Here is an 18,257-nt window from a genome sequence, read left to right as displayed (position 1 = left end):
CCCGTGCCCAGCAGTGGGACATTATATAATACAGGCCTGATATTATTATTATATAAAGGCTACAGTTGTGGCCTTCTTATAATATACTTGGTTATTTACATTTTACTAAGGTGTTGCATATGTTCTGTCATATGTATTGCTGCCCCTACATCACGGTCTACACTTGCTGCAGATTTGCTAGTGCGGAGACCAGCGTTCACCAGTCCCTACGGCGAACCATGGCGTCTGAGTGGTCGATTGTAGCAGTCCACAGGATTTCCATGTTTGTTTTCAGTGCAATAGTGCAGTCATGTGCAAATAAGTTATTATAAACTACTACTGTAAATTTTTTTCAGAAACCACTACAATACTACAAAATTGTCAAGGGCTGAAGTTGTGTATGTTGCTGAAGCCATCTGTATCCAATATTATAGGAAAGAGCGAACTCCTGTGTTGTTTACCTATGCCTTTATTAATGTACAGCAAATTCGTGACAGTGCCTCTGAACAATGTGATCCGAATAATATAATTTGTCCATTGTCTACCAACACGATTTATCATATATGAAAAAACTTTAAAAATTTCTATTGTGTTAAATATTTTATTACATAAATAGTTGGTAACGTTGAACGTATCATAAATTCTTATTGATAAAACAGAAGATCTCATTGAGGACTACATCGAGACGATCGTTAACACGAGCAAAAGCCATCTTACATTTCCCTCAAAGAAAACATTTCAAAGAAAAAAGGATCCAGTTGCGACATATCTTTATTTGAAAGCGACCGATAAAAAAATAATGTCGAACATTAAGGGGACGACTTAATTTAAATATTTCTGACGCAGTATCTCTGTCTTGCTCGCTCTTGTGCGTTTTGGTATCAGTGTGTCCCCGTTTAACAGTCGACGATAAGTCACGGGCCATCGTAGGGTAAATGCCTTTTTAAGTGAACCCCGTAGAGTTATACATTTTTGTGTTATACAATGTAATGTGAAGTAAGGCTTTCGGTTGGCCGCAGCGATAATTGAGTAGGTTTAGCGAATTTCGTTTCCAGTCTGCATTAGGTGTTTGAATGGGATTTGCCTTTCCCAATTTGAGTGTAATTGGATTTAAATAAGCTTTTACGTGTTTTCTTTGCTACTCTAAAGAGGTCAAAGGTCTATTTGTAAACTTCTTTAGTCTTTGGATAGTCTGTAAAACAACTATAACTTAGTTATAAGTTAACATTTCTTTTCTAGATAGATCTTCATAAATTGTATAAAGAACCTTACCGATTACATCAGCATTATAAAATCAAATCAATTTGTCTATTCCTTTGAACTACGATGCTATAGATAAACATACATACACAGATAAAAACCTCAAATACAACATATCTTTTTGCGTCAGTGGTTAAAAACAAATACAAATATAAAATTCTTTACTAATTGAAATCAGCGGCTTTCACTTAAAAACACCAAATGAATTATAACGTGTAACCACAAAAAGGGAAGTTTTTCATTCAGAACGTAATAAAAGTGTTTTTATCATTGAGGTGCCGCCATGTGGGGCGCTCGCGCTGCTATCTGATTTATAGGGACAGTTTTTAGTGATTAATTTTAAATTAGGCATTATCTACGTTCCGCTTTGGTTTAATTGGGAATTTGGATTGACTAATGATATTTTAACGGGCTTGTCTTGGCTTATTAAGTATTTTAGAAGTACAATGCATTAGATAGCTTAGGTTAGTTTCTAATTGATCAGATGTGCATGCAATATTTGATTGAAAGTTTTGGTATAATTAGTGTTTAAAGGAGATTTTTGCTTACAAGCGAGCGACTGTTTACATATTTTACTGCTATAAAAGCATATCTTTATGACTATATCTTTGAACTGATAGGCAAAGATACACGTAATGTATGCAATAAATACGGATTTTTTATTACTATCCACTTCATCAATTTACGCTTCAATAAACAATTCATAAAGGAAACAATAATGTTAACTTTTCACTTTATTATACGAAAAAAATTGGGAACGCGAATCAGCGAAATACAATACGAGGGAATGTGCAGAAATAACGATTAATCATTCCTCGCTGGACACTACGATATGGAAATTTTGCTATTCGGTCCTTATTTATCGTGAAATAAAGTTCTTCTGGAAAGAAAAATGTTATAGGCGTTATGGAACGCGATAGATTTGTGAGGATTAAAGACGGTAGGGATATGAAAATGAGATGACCCTTCTTTGCTTGTCGAACTCTTAAAGACTAACCTTACTATGCTGCATGCTGTAGAACTTACGCTGTAAGAGAATCTTCAAAAGCTATAAACATTTTATATTCCAAGATTTTGAATATACAAACATTTGGGGTCAAAAATAGGTAAAAGTGTAGGTCAAGGCGCAAGACCGAGTGTTTACGTAGCTTAGAAGTTATGTGGGTCAAACATCATGTCTTAAATAGGTCAAAATTAATATTGTATCAAAGAAAATGAATGAAGCCTGTTAAATGTTTTTGTCAAGTCTTGGTGCTGGTCTTTATATCCCTATTAGAAGTGTATTTAGGCGCCGCGCAAACGTTGTTAAATTATTGTATCAGAGACGCGACATAATTTGGCGGAAACTGATAGATTTATAGCAATAGAAAAAAAATAATTCAAATAATGACAACTCGTTGCTGCCATTTTGTGTCCTGTATCTGGCGCATCAAGGTTTTTGTAGCGCCTCCGTATTCTTCTTTTGACTTCTTTTTATGGTATATTTTGTGGAAACTTTATTCGATTGTGAATTGTGTGTTACATATTTGATATTGATTAAATTTGTATTATTGTTCTGCTTGTTTCCTTTTTTTATTCTTGCACGACAAAGTGACTCCACTGGATCTGATGGTAAGTGGAGTGGGTTCTAATAGAATATCAATTGACGAGTGATGATTACCCATCGACAGTCCTTAATAAATAAATAAAAATATATTTAGTCATGAATTGTTTGACGTATTATTACTACTACACTTATAAAGTGATAAATAAAGTTATTTTATTATAAACTAATGTAAAATGTGGTTCTGCCCACGTGAATTCTTATTGCATGAGTAATTTCTAAGTCATTTAAATTGACATTCTACAATTTTATCCACTTACCGTTTCATCAATCAATGCTTAATATCTAATCTCTGTATGTCAGTACTTCCTTACTTAAAATTATTAGAGACAAAACACTGATTAGGCTAATTACTATTTAATATATTTTGTTAAGGATAATAAGCCGGTTTCTAACTATGAGTTAAGCTAAAGCGAGTTGGCTTACCTGAGGTAATTATCTATACTTAAATTAAATCTGTAGAGAGGTCAATTCTGTACATGAAATATATTTCCAAAATAACTATCAGGGGGTGATTAGGGATCGATACTGATGCCAAAAATGCAATTAGTCAAATTTTTGTCTGTCTGTCTGTCTGTATAACCGTTATAGAAACAAAAACTACTCGACGGATTTTAACGAAACTTGGAACAATTATTTGTCATACTCCTGTGCTGGTTATAGTATACTTTTCATCACGCTACAATTAATAGGAGTAGAGCAGTGAAGGGAAATTTTGGGAAAACGGGAGAAGTTACTCCATTTTTTAAGCTTCCGTCGCGTGTGCAACCTTAATGGTTAAAGCTACACAGAAATCATGTATGACGGAAATGTTCTCCTTAAAATTATGTAAAAAATATCCCACGACAGCATATGTCTATCTTTTATGGTTGACTCACAATAACACGTGTAACTCCCGATAGCTTAGCAGTTCGAAGCTTTCTCATTATATTTGTCTACTCTTACGTTTATAACACTCTCAGTCATCCCTAATTAAAAAAGTTAACATTATTAAAAATTCCATAAAAAATAATCATAGAAATCGATATAGAAACACCAAAGTTATACATGAAATACGCTAATAAGCCATCATACGTGAATACTGAATCATGCTATAAGGATTATTTCTGTATATATATATAAGGTCGCGAACGCACAGGCAGGAGGCTTGCTTGGCACCTAGAGGCTAGCGAATCACCTAGCGAGTAGCTTCGTAAAACAAACATTCTCGAACGTTTGCGACCGGCTCCATTTTTGAAGTCCGAAATCCACGTGGGCGAAGCTGCGGGCGGAAGCTAGTATAAAATAAATCCCTATTTCCCTTGGTCACGCCATCACGCGTGAACGACTGGACCGATTTCACTATTCTTTTTTGTTGTGTTTGTTATTGTCGGGCGAAGGTTCATATGAAAGAAAAAATTCAAAAAAATGTGCGGAAAATTTGAAAATTTAATAAAACTTAACGAAAATATTAATTTTATATAACTATCAGCGATTGACAGAATGCGCGCTGCAAATTCATAGTTAAGACGGGACAACGTCTGTCGGGTCAACTAGTGAGTTATAAAAAACCGTAATAAAATTCGTAACATAGTTTTATTTCAACTTGAGAGATAAGCTAAAATAAATTCGTTTACTTCGTCAATCTTCAGTATTAAATACAGGATATAAATATTTGTTAGTCAAACGTAGGTACGTATCTCCGAGCACCTATATCTGATTTTTTTTTTATTAAAATCACTGGAACACCGACCAAGAAATTACTTATTATAATTTAGGCTATCATTTCGTTTAAGTAAATTTTTGTTTGGAAATTTAAACATCGTGAATGTATGTAGAATTAAGATACCCATTAATATGAATGATAGCATGTAATTTCAATTGATTAGTTCTATGCTCAGGTTCTATGGTTGTGACGACAATTCTGTGCCAATGTCAAGTTTTAAAAGCTGAAAAAACCCGTGCTGTATGCATGTAACAAAATGTCTGGCCTGGTAAATATGAAAACAAAAATAACGTATACAAAAATGTGTAATTTCAGGATTGAAAGTTATTTAGATTAACATAAAATTAAAACAATAACACGTTGAAAATTAACATTAATTCCGCAACTTAAGTAACCATGGTAACGGTAAACCTAAAATATATGAGAATCAGTACAAAATTGGTTTTTGACGTAGACTATTGTCAAACAGCTGTAGAGAAATACGTAAACGTTAACTTACTACATACGAATACTATACTATAACGCGTTAATTTCTGCTAGGAGCATACTACGTGACATATTCCTAGGATTAATAGCGTCCCATTCGGCGAAAGGATCGTCTTTGAAGTATGGGACTGTAATGAAAATACAGAGAGGAATGCCAAATATTGCCATATTGCTAGCCTATACCTACCACATAAATGGATATATATATGCAAAGACATTAAACAGTATACTTATAGACAGGAGATCAGGACCAAATTTGTGTTCCAAAAGTTATTACTAATTGGTAAAAAGTCGCTATCTTATTTGAAATGTCCGTGTGACAAGATGTCGCAGCGTCCTTAGATATTAATATAAAACTAACATATTTACAGAAAATATGCTAATATGCGCATTAAAAAAGCGCAAATTACGATATGGGAATTATATGAAGTGTAATAATTCCATTTTTATTCTTTCTTTCTCTCTTTACATTGGTGTTTTGCTATTATTATTTTATTTATTTATGTGTTTATTAAACACAAAACAGGTTACAATAATGTATACAACATATTATGACATGAAAAATAGATTGTGTCACCATCGCATGAGCGCAAAATTTTTGTATGATAATCTTCTTAATGTCCGCTCTATATTATTTTAGAACTCTTTGTATATATATAATTTGAACATAAAAAAACCTACTGATATAAAATGTATTGGGTGAGTGAAAACTTTTTTCTACTGAAATTTTTATCTAGCTTATAAATGGATATGTAGACTGACCTTTTAAAAATAATCTCTTAGCCTCTGGTACTTATAGCTTGGATCCGTCTATTTTGTGTATCGGCTAAACATAAATTTTATATATTTGTGATCTATGTATATAAAAATGAATCTCTTCCTTTGGTGACGTCATAACTTAATAACGACTAAAGCAATTTTATTTATATTTTTGTTAAAACGATTTATTATACTAAATATTATACTTTATAAAAGGTTCTTATGGTAAGAAAGTTAAGAATATTACGCAAAAAATTAAAAAATCTCAGAAAACATAACGACTATTTTAATGTCCCGCGTGTGGCGAATGTGAAATTAGCAGACAGCTGTTTTAGTAATAAGTAATAATATAATTCTTCTGTACCTGTGCATCTGTTACTAAACTCTTTCTTAGACCATTGCAACAATTTTGACTAAATTTTTCATGTTTTAGGTTATATACCTAGATGACTTAGAGTCACAATTAGACTCGATGGGTGGCGTTGTACCCAGGTTCTGGTATTTTATCTTCTTTTTAGGGCAGTACAAAGTCTTTTGTAGCCGCTACTAAATAATAATAATTATTACCTCTGCCTATACGAAACGCTGCAAAGCTGTCATATATTTCTGACATTGGTCAATAGTAAGACCGGCGTGTTAGGAACCTCATTAATGTTCTAGTTTTATACCACTAACATGTAAACCAACGACACTAGGGTATTTTTTTATGTTTGCATAAAATCCGAGCCCGGCCACTCCACAGTAAATAAATAAACATTAGTTAGTGGTTTGATTTATTCTACAAACGATTTGAACGTATTTACAGAGTTTTACAATTTGTTGCAGGTAAACAGAATTCTAACATTTCGCATCGTCACGTAAGTACTCTGCATCCAACAGTCATTTTAGTTTAATATTTTTTTTTTAAACAAATCTTTTGCACATCCTATTCTAGGTTCAATATAATATATATCAATTCTAATCATTAAGTTCGCAAGGAAAGGCCATTTAGGATCCGTATATTATAAGAAAACAGTATCTTTTATTTTTTTAAGAACAAAATACCATAAAGGTTATAACATAAGAATTACAAACTTCTTATTAAATAAATACTACATTAAATCGTTGGAATAACTAAGGACGTGTTACATAACGCATAGTATCACGCCTCGTTCCCATAGGGGTAGCCAGAGACCACGGATTGCCACTTTTCTCGATTCTGGCACACCTTTTCACCTCCACCTTTATTAATCTCTTCATACATTTCCGCGAGTACAGGGTACTTTTGACCTGGCCTTTACCAAAATTGTCAGATCGATGGCTCCTGATTAATCGAATCTGAAATAATTGCGATTTACACTTTTATAGCGTTTCGATATCTATGTACTGTGATATGCACCTTTCAGCTTTTTCTATTTACTAACTCAGTTCCAAATCCACTAAAAAGTTAATAAATTAAGAATTTTTAATGGTCTGGTAATAAACAGTACATAGATAACGAAAGGTTGAAAAGTGAAAATCACATAGGAGCCATCGAGATATCTGATATTCGTAGATTCACAGCGGTCGGCTGTTACCTCTTCGATTCACACTCGCTTTATACATCCTCTTTGTCGGTGTTCAATAATCCATCCTCTCCAAAAAGAAGTGTTAAAACTTAGTCCAACACTGATTGAAATTTGCAAGTTATTAACTCGTGTTGTTATACATTTTATAAATTCGCATATAATAGCCAACCCCCTTATTTATAAACGTTTTTTATCTAAGGACGGAGTAAAGCTGTGATAACAAGCCTGTTTCTCAGTGCCCAACGGCACTGAGAAATAGACATAGGGCCGTTGTGATTGGTTATTATTGTTGTATTTCAATATTAGCCAATCACAACGGCCCTACGTCTACGCACTGCGAAGACTGCCATGCCGTCAGCACTGAGAAACAGACTTGTTATCACAGCCTTACTCGGTCGTTAGATAAAAAACGTCTATGAATAAGGGGGTAAGTCTATATATAATTAATAATTGAACTAGGTAAGTTAATTATTATTTTATAAATGTTAAAATATCCTCTGGCTAAATAAAAAACTAAGAGGTAATTAAGGCTTTTAATATTTAAATTATCTTTTGGAATATACAGCCAAATATTATTCTAAACTGCCATAGTTCGATATTTCGTTGCACAAATAGAATTGAGCTGACGTTAAACTTATATTAAAAAGTTATAATGATATATGAGAATACTAAATTCAATAATTCGTACAATCTATGTAATATATTATAATACAAAATCTCCTTTTCTGTCTGTCTGTATCTTACCGATTTTCTCAAAATCTACTGAACGGATTTTTATGAAATTTGGTATGGAAATAGTATAAGACCCTGGGAAGGTTATACTTTCTATCCCGGGAAAACATATAGCGGGACTTTTATCCTGGAAAACTTCTTCACGCGGGCGAAGCTGCGAGCAAAAGCTAGTAAATAAAAAAAAATTAGAAGTATTTTCATTAATTTAATACATACATTGAATTCTTAATGTAGTTCATTTATTATCCAAGTTTAATTTAACAGCCAGCGTTCATGAATTACTTTGTTAAAGATTTTATACTTAATCTATTGTCAGTCTATACAAGTGCTTTTTTATATAATATTTATAACACACAATCCTATTTACTAAATGGTAACTCAGAAAACTTACTTTGATTTTTCAGTCATCAGGTAAAACTTAAAATAGTTTACGATAGATGATTACCCCTCGCCAGTCGACACAATTATGCCGGTCTGTTTGAACCGGATATACACAAACTGATCCCGGAACGCGACATACGTTGTCCCCTATGACGGGTTTTACGCCATGTACTACGGCAGTCGCTATCTGTGCCAATACAAATATCCTACTACCAGCTTACATTCTCGCCAGGATGTTTTATTTGATGCATAATTTTTATATGATATTGAAAGTTTTAAACATAGTGTAAAAAATGTGAATCGTTTCTTAATTAATAATTTTGCTATGAGGTCAGAGGGCTCTATTCTGTCTTCCATCTTTTTGCTATTACGTTCTAATCGAAGGGCAGCTTTGATAGCCGTCTGGGTAAATAAAGGACTTATTAACTCTCTTACCTATACTGCTACCGAAGCTGTCCTTATAGAACGCGCGTAATTCTAAAAAGACGGATTCGCCCTTACAGAAGGAATAGGACCCCCTGACAGTATTCTGATTATTTTATACTATTTCCGTATTTTTATACCTAATTAATAGATACTATTATCTAACTAATATATTAAAACTGGCACAAATGTCAAAAAACCGCTTTTATATCAAAACAGGAATTAATTTTCAATGTTTGTCATCTAAAATCCTACTTATAACTAAAATTGTGCAATTTTTAGTTACGCTTACTACGCAAATAACATTGCGATGTTTAATGAACATAATAATTTAAATAGACTTATTACATACTAATATTAACTTTCATACATTCATTATTCGACAGTCGATTTTGGCTTTACAAATGTAATAATTGTTAAATATTTTATTTAATTAGTCTAGTATATTCTTTAGCTAATCACAGTGATTACTTCTTAGAGCTATTACGTACTGTCCACTAGTCGACGGCAAATCGATCGACATGACTATGACTTTTTATAGTTTAATATAGATGTCTTATCTGTGTTTTTGTTTATTTAAACCCCAAAACTAGATCCATTTGGAGTATATCAAGCCTTAACTCGTACTATAAAGCATAATTTATGCAATATATTAGTCAATACAGACTGATTCAAACGAGCACCGATCATCTATAATATACATTACAACGTTCATTGTTCCGTCTTGTCGATTCTCTTCGGACAACATTCTGGGTAGGGCTGGCTTAGATTGCCCATACTGAAGAAGCCAGGCTGCGTGTCGGACTGGCATCTGTGGACAAATAATAGAACTTATGCACCCGTGTATAAAGTTCATTATCGGTATGTTGTGACCTGATATTACATAGGAATGCAGCCTCTATATGTAATAATTACTGCCTATAATTGACGGTACAATTGCAAATTTAGGGTTTATATTGTGCAGGAAAACCCAATATTGCTTTTCGCGACCCGGGCATCGAACCTGAACTTAAGCGCAAAGTAAAATAAACTATAAATCATTTGGTCAAAACATCGTAAGTGTGAATGAACTAATAATTAAAACCAAACAATCGCTACCAATGCGTTATCTCCCTTTGTTTGCAATTGATTTTATATTCCACCTTGCCTCTTTAAAGTATTTTAATAACAAAAATCCGTATCTAAATTTATAAGGCACGCAGGAATGTTAAAATAACGAGATACAGCCACTGAAAGGGTTGTGAGAATCTGTCTAGACGGAGGGTCGGATTCCGAACATTTTTTGTCCCTTTCACACGAGAATTTGTCAATTTTTTGTATCAACCCCATTCGATGTTTGTATCAGCCTTATTTGTCAAAGTTGGTAACAAACATGTGTTATTTATTTTGAAATACGACCACACTGGAGATAATATATGAAATTAGGAAGTGGTTTTGGTGTATTGTAAAGGATCTCTTCAGTTTATGATATGAGATTTATTTGAGACGCGATTTATTTGACCTATTAACTTTCAACTATATTTTCTAATAAATATTTATTTATTTCTAGGCAAATTATGAAGTTATAGTTTTATTTATTAACAACTTAATTGAAAAGTTACGAAAGTGCCTTACTTTAAAATGTTTTATAATTATATTTAAAGAAGTATAAAGGTACTTACGTTATAGTTTCAAGATGTACTTCATAAAATGTATCCTCAATTTTGTCGTTCACTTCGTGTTCCGCTTCCCTTTTAGATCTGCGAAATTCATCCAATTTTATGACTTTGCCAACTTTTTCTAGCGTCACCTTTTTCCTCAAAGGGAAAGGCTTTAGCAATCTTAATTGGTCTATATTGGCTTTCACTTCGTCTAAAACATTTGAAGGCAAAGACGGCGTTTGCCATTCAGCTAGTTTATTTTCCTTTGCTTTTGCAATGAGCGTGTCTAAAATATTTAACTCCTCTCTTGATACGCTGTTCTGTTCTACTTCTGGGACGGGTTCGTGCAGATGTGGATTTACCAGGATAGCGTTATTTGGAGTCATGTACGTCGGGTAAGGACGGTAGTTTCTTCTATTATAATAATCAAAGAACGCCCAAGGATTTGATCCGTAGTACATGTTCTTTAAATAATCACTGGAGTTGTAATGATGAATGTAGGAAAATGGATATGGGAGTAACACAGAGGGTTGTATGACTCTTTGCTCTTGCACAGGTTTCTTTAAAACTTTATCAATAAGTCCATGTTCATTTGCCCGACGGCAAGGAGGCGTAGGCCTTGGAGCTTGGTGTATATATGACGCGTATCTTTGGAAGTTCGAAATAGGGTAGTAGTATGGTAGCTTACGGAAATCTTCACTAGTCAATGCTCCCTTGTACAGCGAAGGCTTTTGTTCATTTTTCGGGGGTGTTACACTACTTACAACGTTGCTACCTTGATTTTCTGAATCAGGATCTCGTTTTTGGAAGTTGTTATTCAAAGGCTCATACCAATACGATGGATTTCTGTAATCAGAAGATCTTCTGTCGGCTTTTATTTTAGACTTTTCTTCCTTGATTGAATTTATACTATCGTCTATATCTTCTGTTGTCGTTTTGTCCATTTCCCTGTATATGTCTTGCGCTAAATTATATATTTCTACAATAGCGTCTAAATCGCTTTTCTTGATAGTGTGAAGTAACTGCGCTATAGATTTGATTTCATCTTCAGTTAAATACCTGTCATTATTATTTCTGGCATTATCGGGTAAGTTTCGTTCAGTATGAACCGTTTCTTTGTGGAATAGCGGTTGCATTTCTGGTTCTACTCTTTTTTCGATTATAATAGAACTTGCTTCGCTGTTATCAGCTGCTTTTGGTGTGGCTAAGTCATCGTCAGTGATTTGTATTTGTCGCAAAGGTTTGTATTCAATCGCAGTGATGTTTTTATGTTTCAGAACACATTTGTAGTTGCCGCAGAAAGATGTAGACGGCCATGTTGCATTTACAGAGTAGAGCTTGCCCGTGTCAGGATCCCGGCAGTACAAAGCTGAAACAAAACATTATATTATTAATGGAAGGCTGCAGTGAAGGAGAATTCATAAAGATTAAATCTAAAAATTGTGAAATGTGAAGAGTAAAATGTTAAGATAAGATGTTGATGTTTTCAGTGAATTTTGTAATCATAGCTAACATGAGATCGATGGCTCCTAAGTAAACTATCGTATCTAAAACTAGTAATTTTCACTTTCGAATGTGTCGTTATCTATGTACTGTTTTCTACCAAACCCATTAAAAAATCTTCATTTATTAACTTTTTTTAGTGGGTTTGGAACTGAGTTAGTAAATAGAGAAAGCTGAAATTGCATATTACAGTACATATATAAGGAAACGCTATAAAGATAAATTACTCAGGAGCTATCAAGAAATTAATTAAAAAAATTAGTTTTAATATTTCAGGAAGCCACAAATCTAGGAACGTTACATTTTTCAAAGAATAGATTACACCTCTTTTCGAACACTAGAAAATAGATGGAAATGTCAGATTCATTTTACCAAAAGATTATGATCGCAATTTTAAACGGACGTATTACAAGCTCCGACCGAGGAGCCCGTTTTATCTGGTGATACCAGATGTAATCTTAAAGAGTTCTTTTAAGATTTCTCATATAGGAAACAGCTATTTGTTTCATGCCTGCCTTGATGGCATAGTTGTAGTACATGCGCGGTACGGCAGTGCTCTGAGGTCTTGGGTTCGAATTCCGGGTGGGGCAAAGTGATATTTGGGTTTTTCTACTCAGTATCAGCCCGGAGGTCTTGAATTTGTGCCTAATGTGACGATAGGCTCGCCCCTTATCACATCATGGGACGGAATACACTTGGCGAAAAGTGGGTGCCCTGGTTGTGCCTCTGCATAACCTTTCGGGGATAAATGCGTGATGTGTGTTTGCTTTTGTTTTAAGTTGAATCATATTTCTAAAACAGATGTTTTAAAATAATTTTCTACATACTTAAATGAAGGAAACAAAGTAAAATATTTACAACAATAAAGTATACAGGTTCTAAGAATTTGTATTTAAAATACTGTACAGAAAACGTAATTCCAATTTACGACTACAGCACTTTATAAAACGATTGACTCGGGTACTCCCTGCTACAGTGACGTCACAAGCTTGTAATACTCCAATGCAAGGTTGAGTGCACTTTCATCCGCTTCTATATGAATTTGTACGCAAACCAACAATCATAACACTCGAAGACCGCAGAGCACTCGTGAACATTTTGGTATTTTAAATTTATTCGCATGTTTGAATAGTTCGGAAACTGAATACACTTTTTTTGAGTCAGAGAAAGACATCGACAATCTATTAAAGTATTGCAATTAAATTCTTTCTAAATTTAAGTTGTAAACCATACTATTATTTCACCATAAAAATTAAGGTTTAGAATCAAAATCATTTTTTTTTTCAATTCGTACTCAAAATTCAAAATGACTAAATTCTCGGTTCAGTTTTTTTTATCTAGCAACACCGGTCACCATCAAGATTTATTCGAACTGAGCAGCGATTTGCACGAAATTGAACCAAATCGTCGGCAATACTCCCAATTGGATATTTTACTTGAGAATATTTCGGCCAGAGTGCACTCCTCAAATTCCTCTTCGGACCGCTCAGAAAATAGAATTAGAACAGCGCTGGCTAACTTAGATTGAATTCTCTTTAATATTATATTTTTTGAGTAATAGATCGGTAGACATCGGAATCAGTTCAACTGAAGTGGCGTAATTTGGAGTCCCGGGTAAGGAAATGTGTGTAAATGGGCTGTCATGTTGCTTGCTATTAGGCAAGCAGGTTTTTTTTGTTTTAAATAACGAGACGACCTTGTCTTTCGCCTGATGGGAAGCAATACAACCGCCCATAAACAGTAGAAACATCATAAACATCTTGAATTTCAAAGTATTGTTTGGTTTTGCACTACGCTCGCCATCCAGAGTCATGAGATGTTAAGTCTCATGACGTCTAGTAGATACACTGGCTGCAATGTTCTTCAAACTGGAACACAACAGTGACAACACACTGCTGTTCGGCAGGAATAGACATTGCGGTAGTACCTATCCAGTCGGACTCACATATGAGAGACCTATCATCAATAAAAGGCAGTAAAAGCTTCTTACCCTCATTAACTTGTATAAAAAAGTTAATAATAAACCCTAGTGGTTGCTAAAAATATTTATTTATTTTATTCATATATTTTTTATATATCAGTGTACAAAGGCGGACTTGATACTAGGCACTCTCTACCAGTCAACCTTTGAGTGATGCAGAGATGAAACAATATAGGTAATATTTCCAAATACTTACAATGTCCTAACCAATAATTAGTATCATACCCACAAATCCACATTGACTTATTTTTTTGTAATTATATTGTCAGTGGTTTTGTTTTGTTATTTTTCGTAGTAATCTTAATTAGGGCATTTGATTAAGGAAATCAATCTAGATTATTATTAGTAATGTAATGTCTATGTATTATTTGTGTTTCGATTGAATCTGTGCTATGCCCTTTATAAATAACTAGCGACCCGCCCCGGATTCGCACGGGTGCAATGCTGATACTAAATATACGACAGAAAAACTGTAAACGTTGTATATAAAAACATAGCGGCCCGCTCTGGCTTCGCACGGGTATAACATAACAAAATAACAGTATTTCTCCATTATTTAATGGATTTTATTATTATACATATAAACCTTCCTCTTGAATCACTCTATCTATTAAAAAAAACGCATCAAAATCCGTTGCGTAGTTTTAAAGATTTAAGCATACATAGGGACAGAGAAAGCGACTTTGTTTTATACTATGTAGTGAAGAAAAAATAATGGATTTCGTGCATAATTAAGTCGTCAAAATATATTTTTGTACTTAATTCTTTCTTTCTTAATTAGTTTAAGTGATAATAAAATAAGGCATTCAAATATTTCTTAAACTTAGTTAATATTTTTTCTTCTGTACTCTATGACAATGGCTGATTGGATTATTTGCTTTATCTAATGGTGTGTACAGACCCTATCAGTACAACGAGATGCTTAGATAATTCTGTTTACAATAACATGACGTAACTTGACGTTAATTGTTATTGTTTGATTATATTTGGGTATGATATACCCAAATGATGTAACCAGAGAGTTGTAAGATTATATAGAGCGGACATTGGTAACATTGTCATATAAAAATTTTGCGCTTATGTTATGGTTACTCAATCTATCGTGAAATAGCCAAACACTAATGAAAAATACTTTATATTTTATTTATATCACGTTTTTAAACGATATATCGGCATATTATATACATATCGTGATCTACACGTTTTTAAACGATATATCGGCATATCCCTTTCAGTAGTAGAGGCCCGTGCCCAACAGTGAGACAGTATATAATACAGGGCTAATATTATTATTATCGGCATATCTTCTGTAAATATATTTTTTTTGTATTAATATCTAAGAACCTTGTGATATTTTGTACACGGAAATATCATATAAGACAACGACTTATTAGTAATAACTTTTGGAGTACAAATTTGAATTGAACAAAATTCGTACTACTCCTGATCCTGGCTTACAGGAGTTGTTGTGGTGGGTGTGAGGGCGGGAAAGTCTCTAATGCGAAGTCGGACAGGTGGCTTATTATTTTTTTTAAAATCTCGTATGTTAGATTAGCAATAGACTTCTCTGTTACGTCGACTGTCAAATATGACTATGATACATCTCTTCCCAACCTTAAAATGATTAAGCGTGATGTTATATTTATAAAATATTTCGTAAAGCAAGATTATTACAATTAAAGAGATGATTAACCAGAATACAAATGTAATTTCCTTATCAATTAATAGTAAAGGTCATGAAAGAAGAATATTTGTTAATTCAGATAAATTTGTAAATGGACGTGGCGACATCCTCTTTTGGTTATCATTTTAAAACACACGAAGTACAGTCATCCACATAAATAGATGTACGAATTTAAAACATCAAATCTCCTATACACATTCGTATTCTTAATAACATATTTTATTTAAATTAGGACGAAAAGACAGCTAGCTGAAGCCCTCTATCTAGACAACAAAGTTCTAGGATTGTCCATAATTAATCTCTGATTTTTTCGTGTTGCTACAGTGGTCAGGGAGTCTGTCCTTACTGCCTCATCTCCAAATATCACCCTGTATAATAAGTGAGATTTAACAAAGGAATTTGAGAACATTATCTGTATAAGTAGGCATTAACAAAGGAGTTTAGAAATTGAATCCCAACTTGTTTTCGCCCGTAACTTCACCCGCGTAAAAGTCAGTTTAGCAAATTATATTTTTTTTACCTATTCCTCCCATTTCAAAGTATTTATTTGGAGATATAAGTTGAAACAGCACAAAGAGATAACTATTTTAGTATAATAGGTAAGACATAATATTATACTATCGAATTTATATTTCCTGTCCTAATGAATGCTGCAAGATACTAAAATAGCCGAAACTGAAACAGTATGTAGTTGTAAAAGCGAGTTGATGCGGGAAGCGGTTACATATCTAGCTATTATCCGGTCGTGTTTACTAAACTTAGCCGTCTAGTGCTTCTATGTCCGTTTGTTGCGTATAACACACACACACACACACACACACACACACACACACTAGTGGCATAACGTAAAGGGGCGGCAAGCTATCTAATATAAAATCTGTTATATATTTTTTTATACGCGCACGGCTAAAAGACTCCACTGCAACTGGTGGTAAATGGAGTGGGGTACAATAGGATGTCGACTGATGAGAGATTATTACCCCTTGGCAGTCGTTACAATTATGTCGGCCTGTTGGATATATACAAGCTGATCAGGAACGCGACACACTTACGTGGGCTACTACGGCGGGTATTAACACCTTGAGCGAATATAAAATATATCCTACGTCCAGGAAAAAAGAAATGGAAATGTTCTTTAATATTATTTATCTCCGAAGGTCTAGATAGGCACGCAACTGCACCGACATTTATTCCATCCCAAAATGTTAGGGATCGGGCGTATTCACATCGGCCATAAATTCCAGACTCACAAGTACTTATAAGGCTGAATAACCCAAACACTTCGCCTGACCGGGGGATTCGGACCCAAGATCTCAGAGTAGCAGTTATACCGCGACGCAAGACCACGCCACCGAGGCAGGCAACTTTATTCTTATAAGTTTATAGTTTTGGATGGAAAAGTTTACTTATTGATAATTGGCATAAGATTACTTATTGAAATTTCAAAATAATATCATGTAATTAATGATGGATATATTTTGTGTCTATATCTCGAGTTGACTTATTGATAATGATAGTCATCTTACTATACCATCATGTATGAAATGTAAATATTATACAGATCTCCGTGTGAAATATTAGCCTTTATATGCTGACAAATTTTGTTTTGGTATAAAGGATACTGACCCTGCTCTACTAACTTAATGGGGACTGGAGATAACTTGCCTATATGTTAGTCTAGAATTTGGTCTATTTATGTGAAGAACCCAATACAATTAACTGATACACGAGGACATTTGTCGCGGCCCCTGGGCGCACACTTAAATGTGTATACCTCATGGTTGCCAATTCTCATTGAGGCCTATAGGGGTTCGTGAACATTTCCTAGCCCTTCCTCCTATCCTAAGAGGGTTCCTTCTCCTCCCCTAGACTTCCTTCCCCAGATATCTCCTCCTAACTTTCTTCCAGGTGCAATAGCTAAGCCGGGGGATCGTATTCCATTCGCAGGCGTACCTGGTGTTGACAGCGAGGTCCGATAAAAAATAACCATTTAGCTATTAAATAATGCAGTTTCGGGTCAAATTATTAACCTATATTTACTTAATAAGACAGTATTGCACAAAAACATTCAAAAATGATGTATGCTAAAATCTACCTAACTAGACCAATAGCATACCAAGCCCCTTTCAGTAAAGGCTCGTGTATAGTAATAATACGAATTCCTATTACAGTACATACCTTTGCCGCTCAAGATACCAGATTTCACAACAGCACAGAACATGAGTACTAACACACCGGCCCGCTCCATCGCGCACTGTGTCACAGACGGACGGACACTGCGGTTTGCGCGATAGTCATTTATTGTTATGAATTTGACCACGTTTGCTGTTTAGTTGAGTTTGTCAAAGTTTGTGCTGACGTGATTCGTATTGTGGTTAACTAGGTATTGGTCGCGGGTTTGCCCGTGTGACAAGCCTTTCCCACTATAAATCCTTAAAATACTAATAATTCATAGAGACATCAGAGCTTTATAAAAATTAGATTAAATAAACATTAATTTCTATAAGGAGCTAATAAGCCGGACAAAAGTAGCCTATGTGTTAATCCAGGATATGGTTTATCCGTGTGCCAAAT

General features: G+C 34.2%; 2 protein-coding genes across 12 annotated transcripts in view; one reads left to right on the top strand and one right to left on the bottom strand.

Annotated features, from left to right (window-relative positions):
• The window catches only part of LOC115455890 (protein madd-4), a 416,434-nt gene that overhangs the window by 251,564 nt on the left and 146,613 nt on the right, over window positions 1–18,257 (top strand). For 8 of the 11 annotated variants that reach the window (XM_037445350.1, XM_037445344.1, XM_037445339.1 and 5 more), the window contains one exon: window positions 6,618–6,649. The exons of the other annotated variants lie outside the window; for them this stretch is intronic. The gene's annotated coding sequence lies outside the window, so the exon portion shown is untranslated. The remainder of the gene's footprint in view (window positions 1–6,617; window positions 6,650–18,257) is intronic. 11 annotated transcript variants of the gene reach the window in all.
• Window positions 7,859–17,981, bottom strand: LOC115455892. The gene is made up of 3 exons (XM_030184683.2): window positions 17,862–17,981; window positions 10,537–11,884; window positions 7,859–9,686 (listed from the first exon to the last, which is right to left on the bottom strand). The coding sequence occupies exons 1-3, from the start codon at window positions 17,929–17,931 to the stop codon at window positions 9,587–9,589; spliced, it is 1,518 nt and encodes a 505-aa protein (XP_030040543.1). The 5' UTR covers window positions 17,932–17,981; the 3' UTR covers window positions 7,859–9,586.

The sequence above is a fragment of the Manduca sexta genome, chromosome 5 (genome assembly GCF_014839805.1).
Source record: "Manduca sexta isolate Smith_Timp_Sample1 chromosome 5, JHU_Msex_v1.0, whole genome shotgun sequence".
Lineage (NCBI taxonomy): Eukaryota > Metazoa > Arthropoda > Insecta > Lepidoptera > Sphingidae > Manduca > Manduca sexta.
Note: the sequence above shows the minus strand (reverse complement) of the source record. Positions and strands in the feature narration are given on the sequence as shown.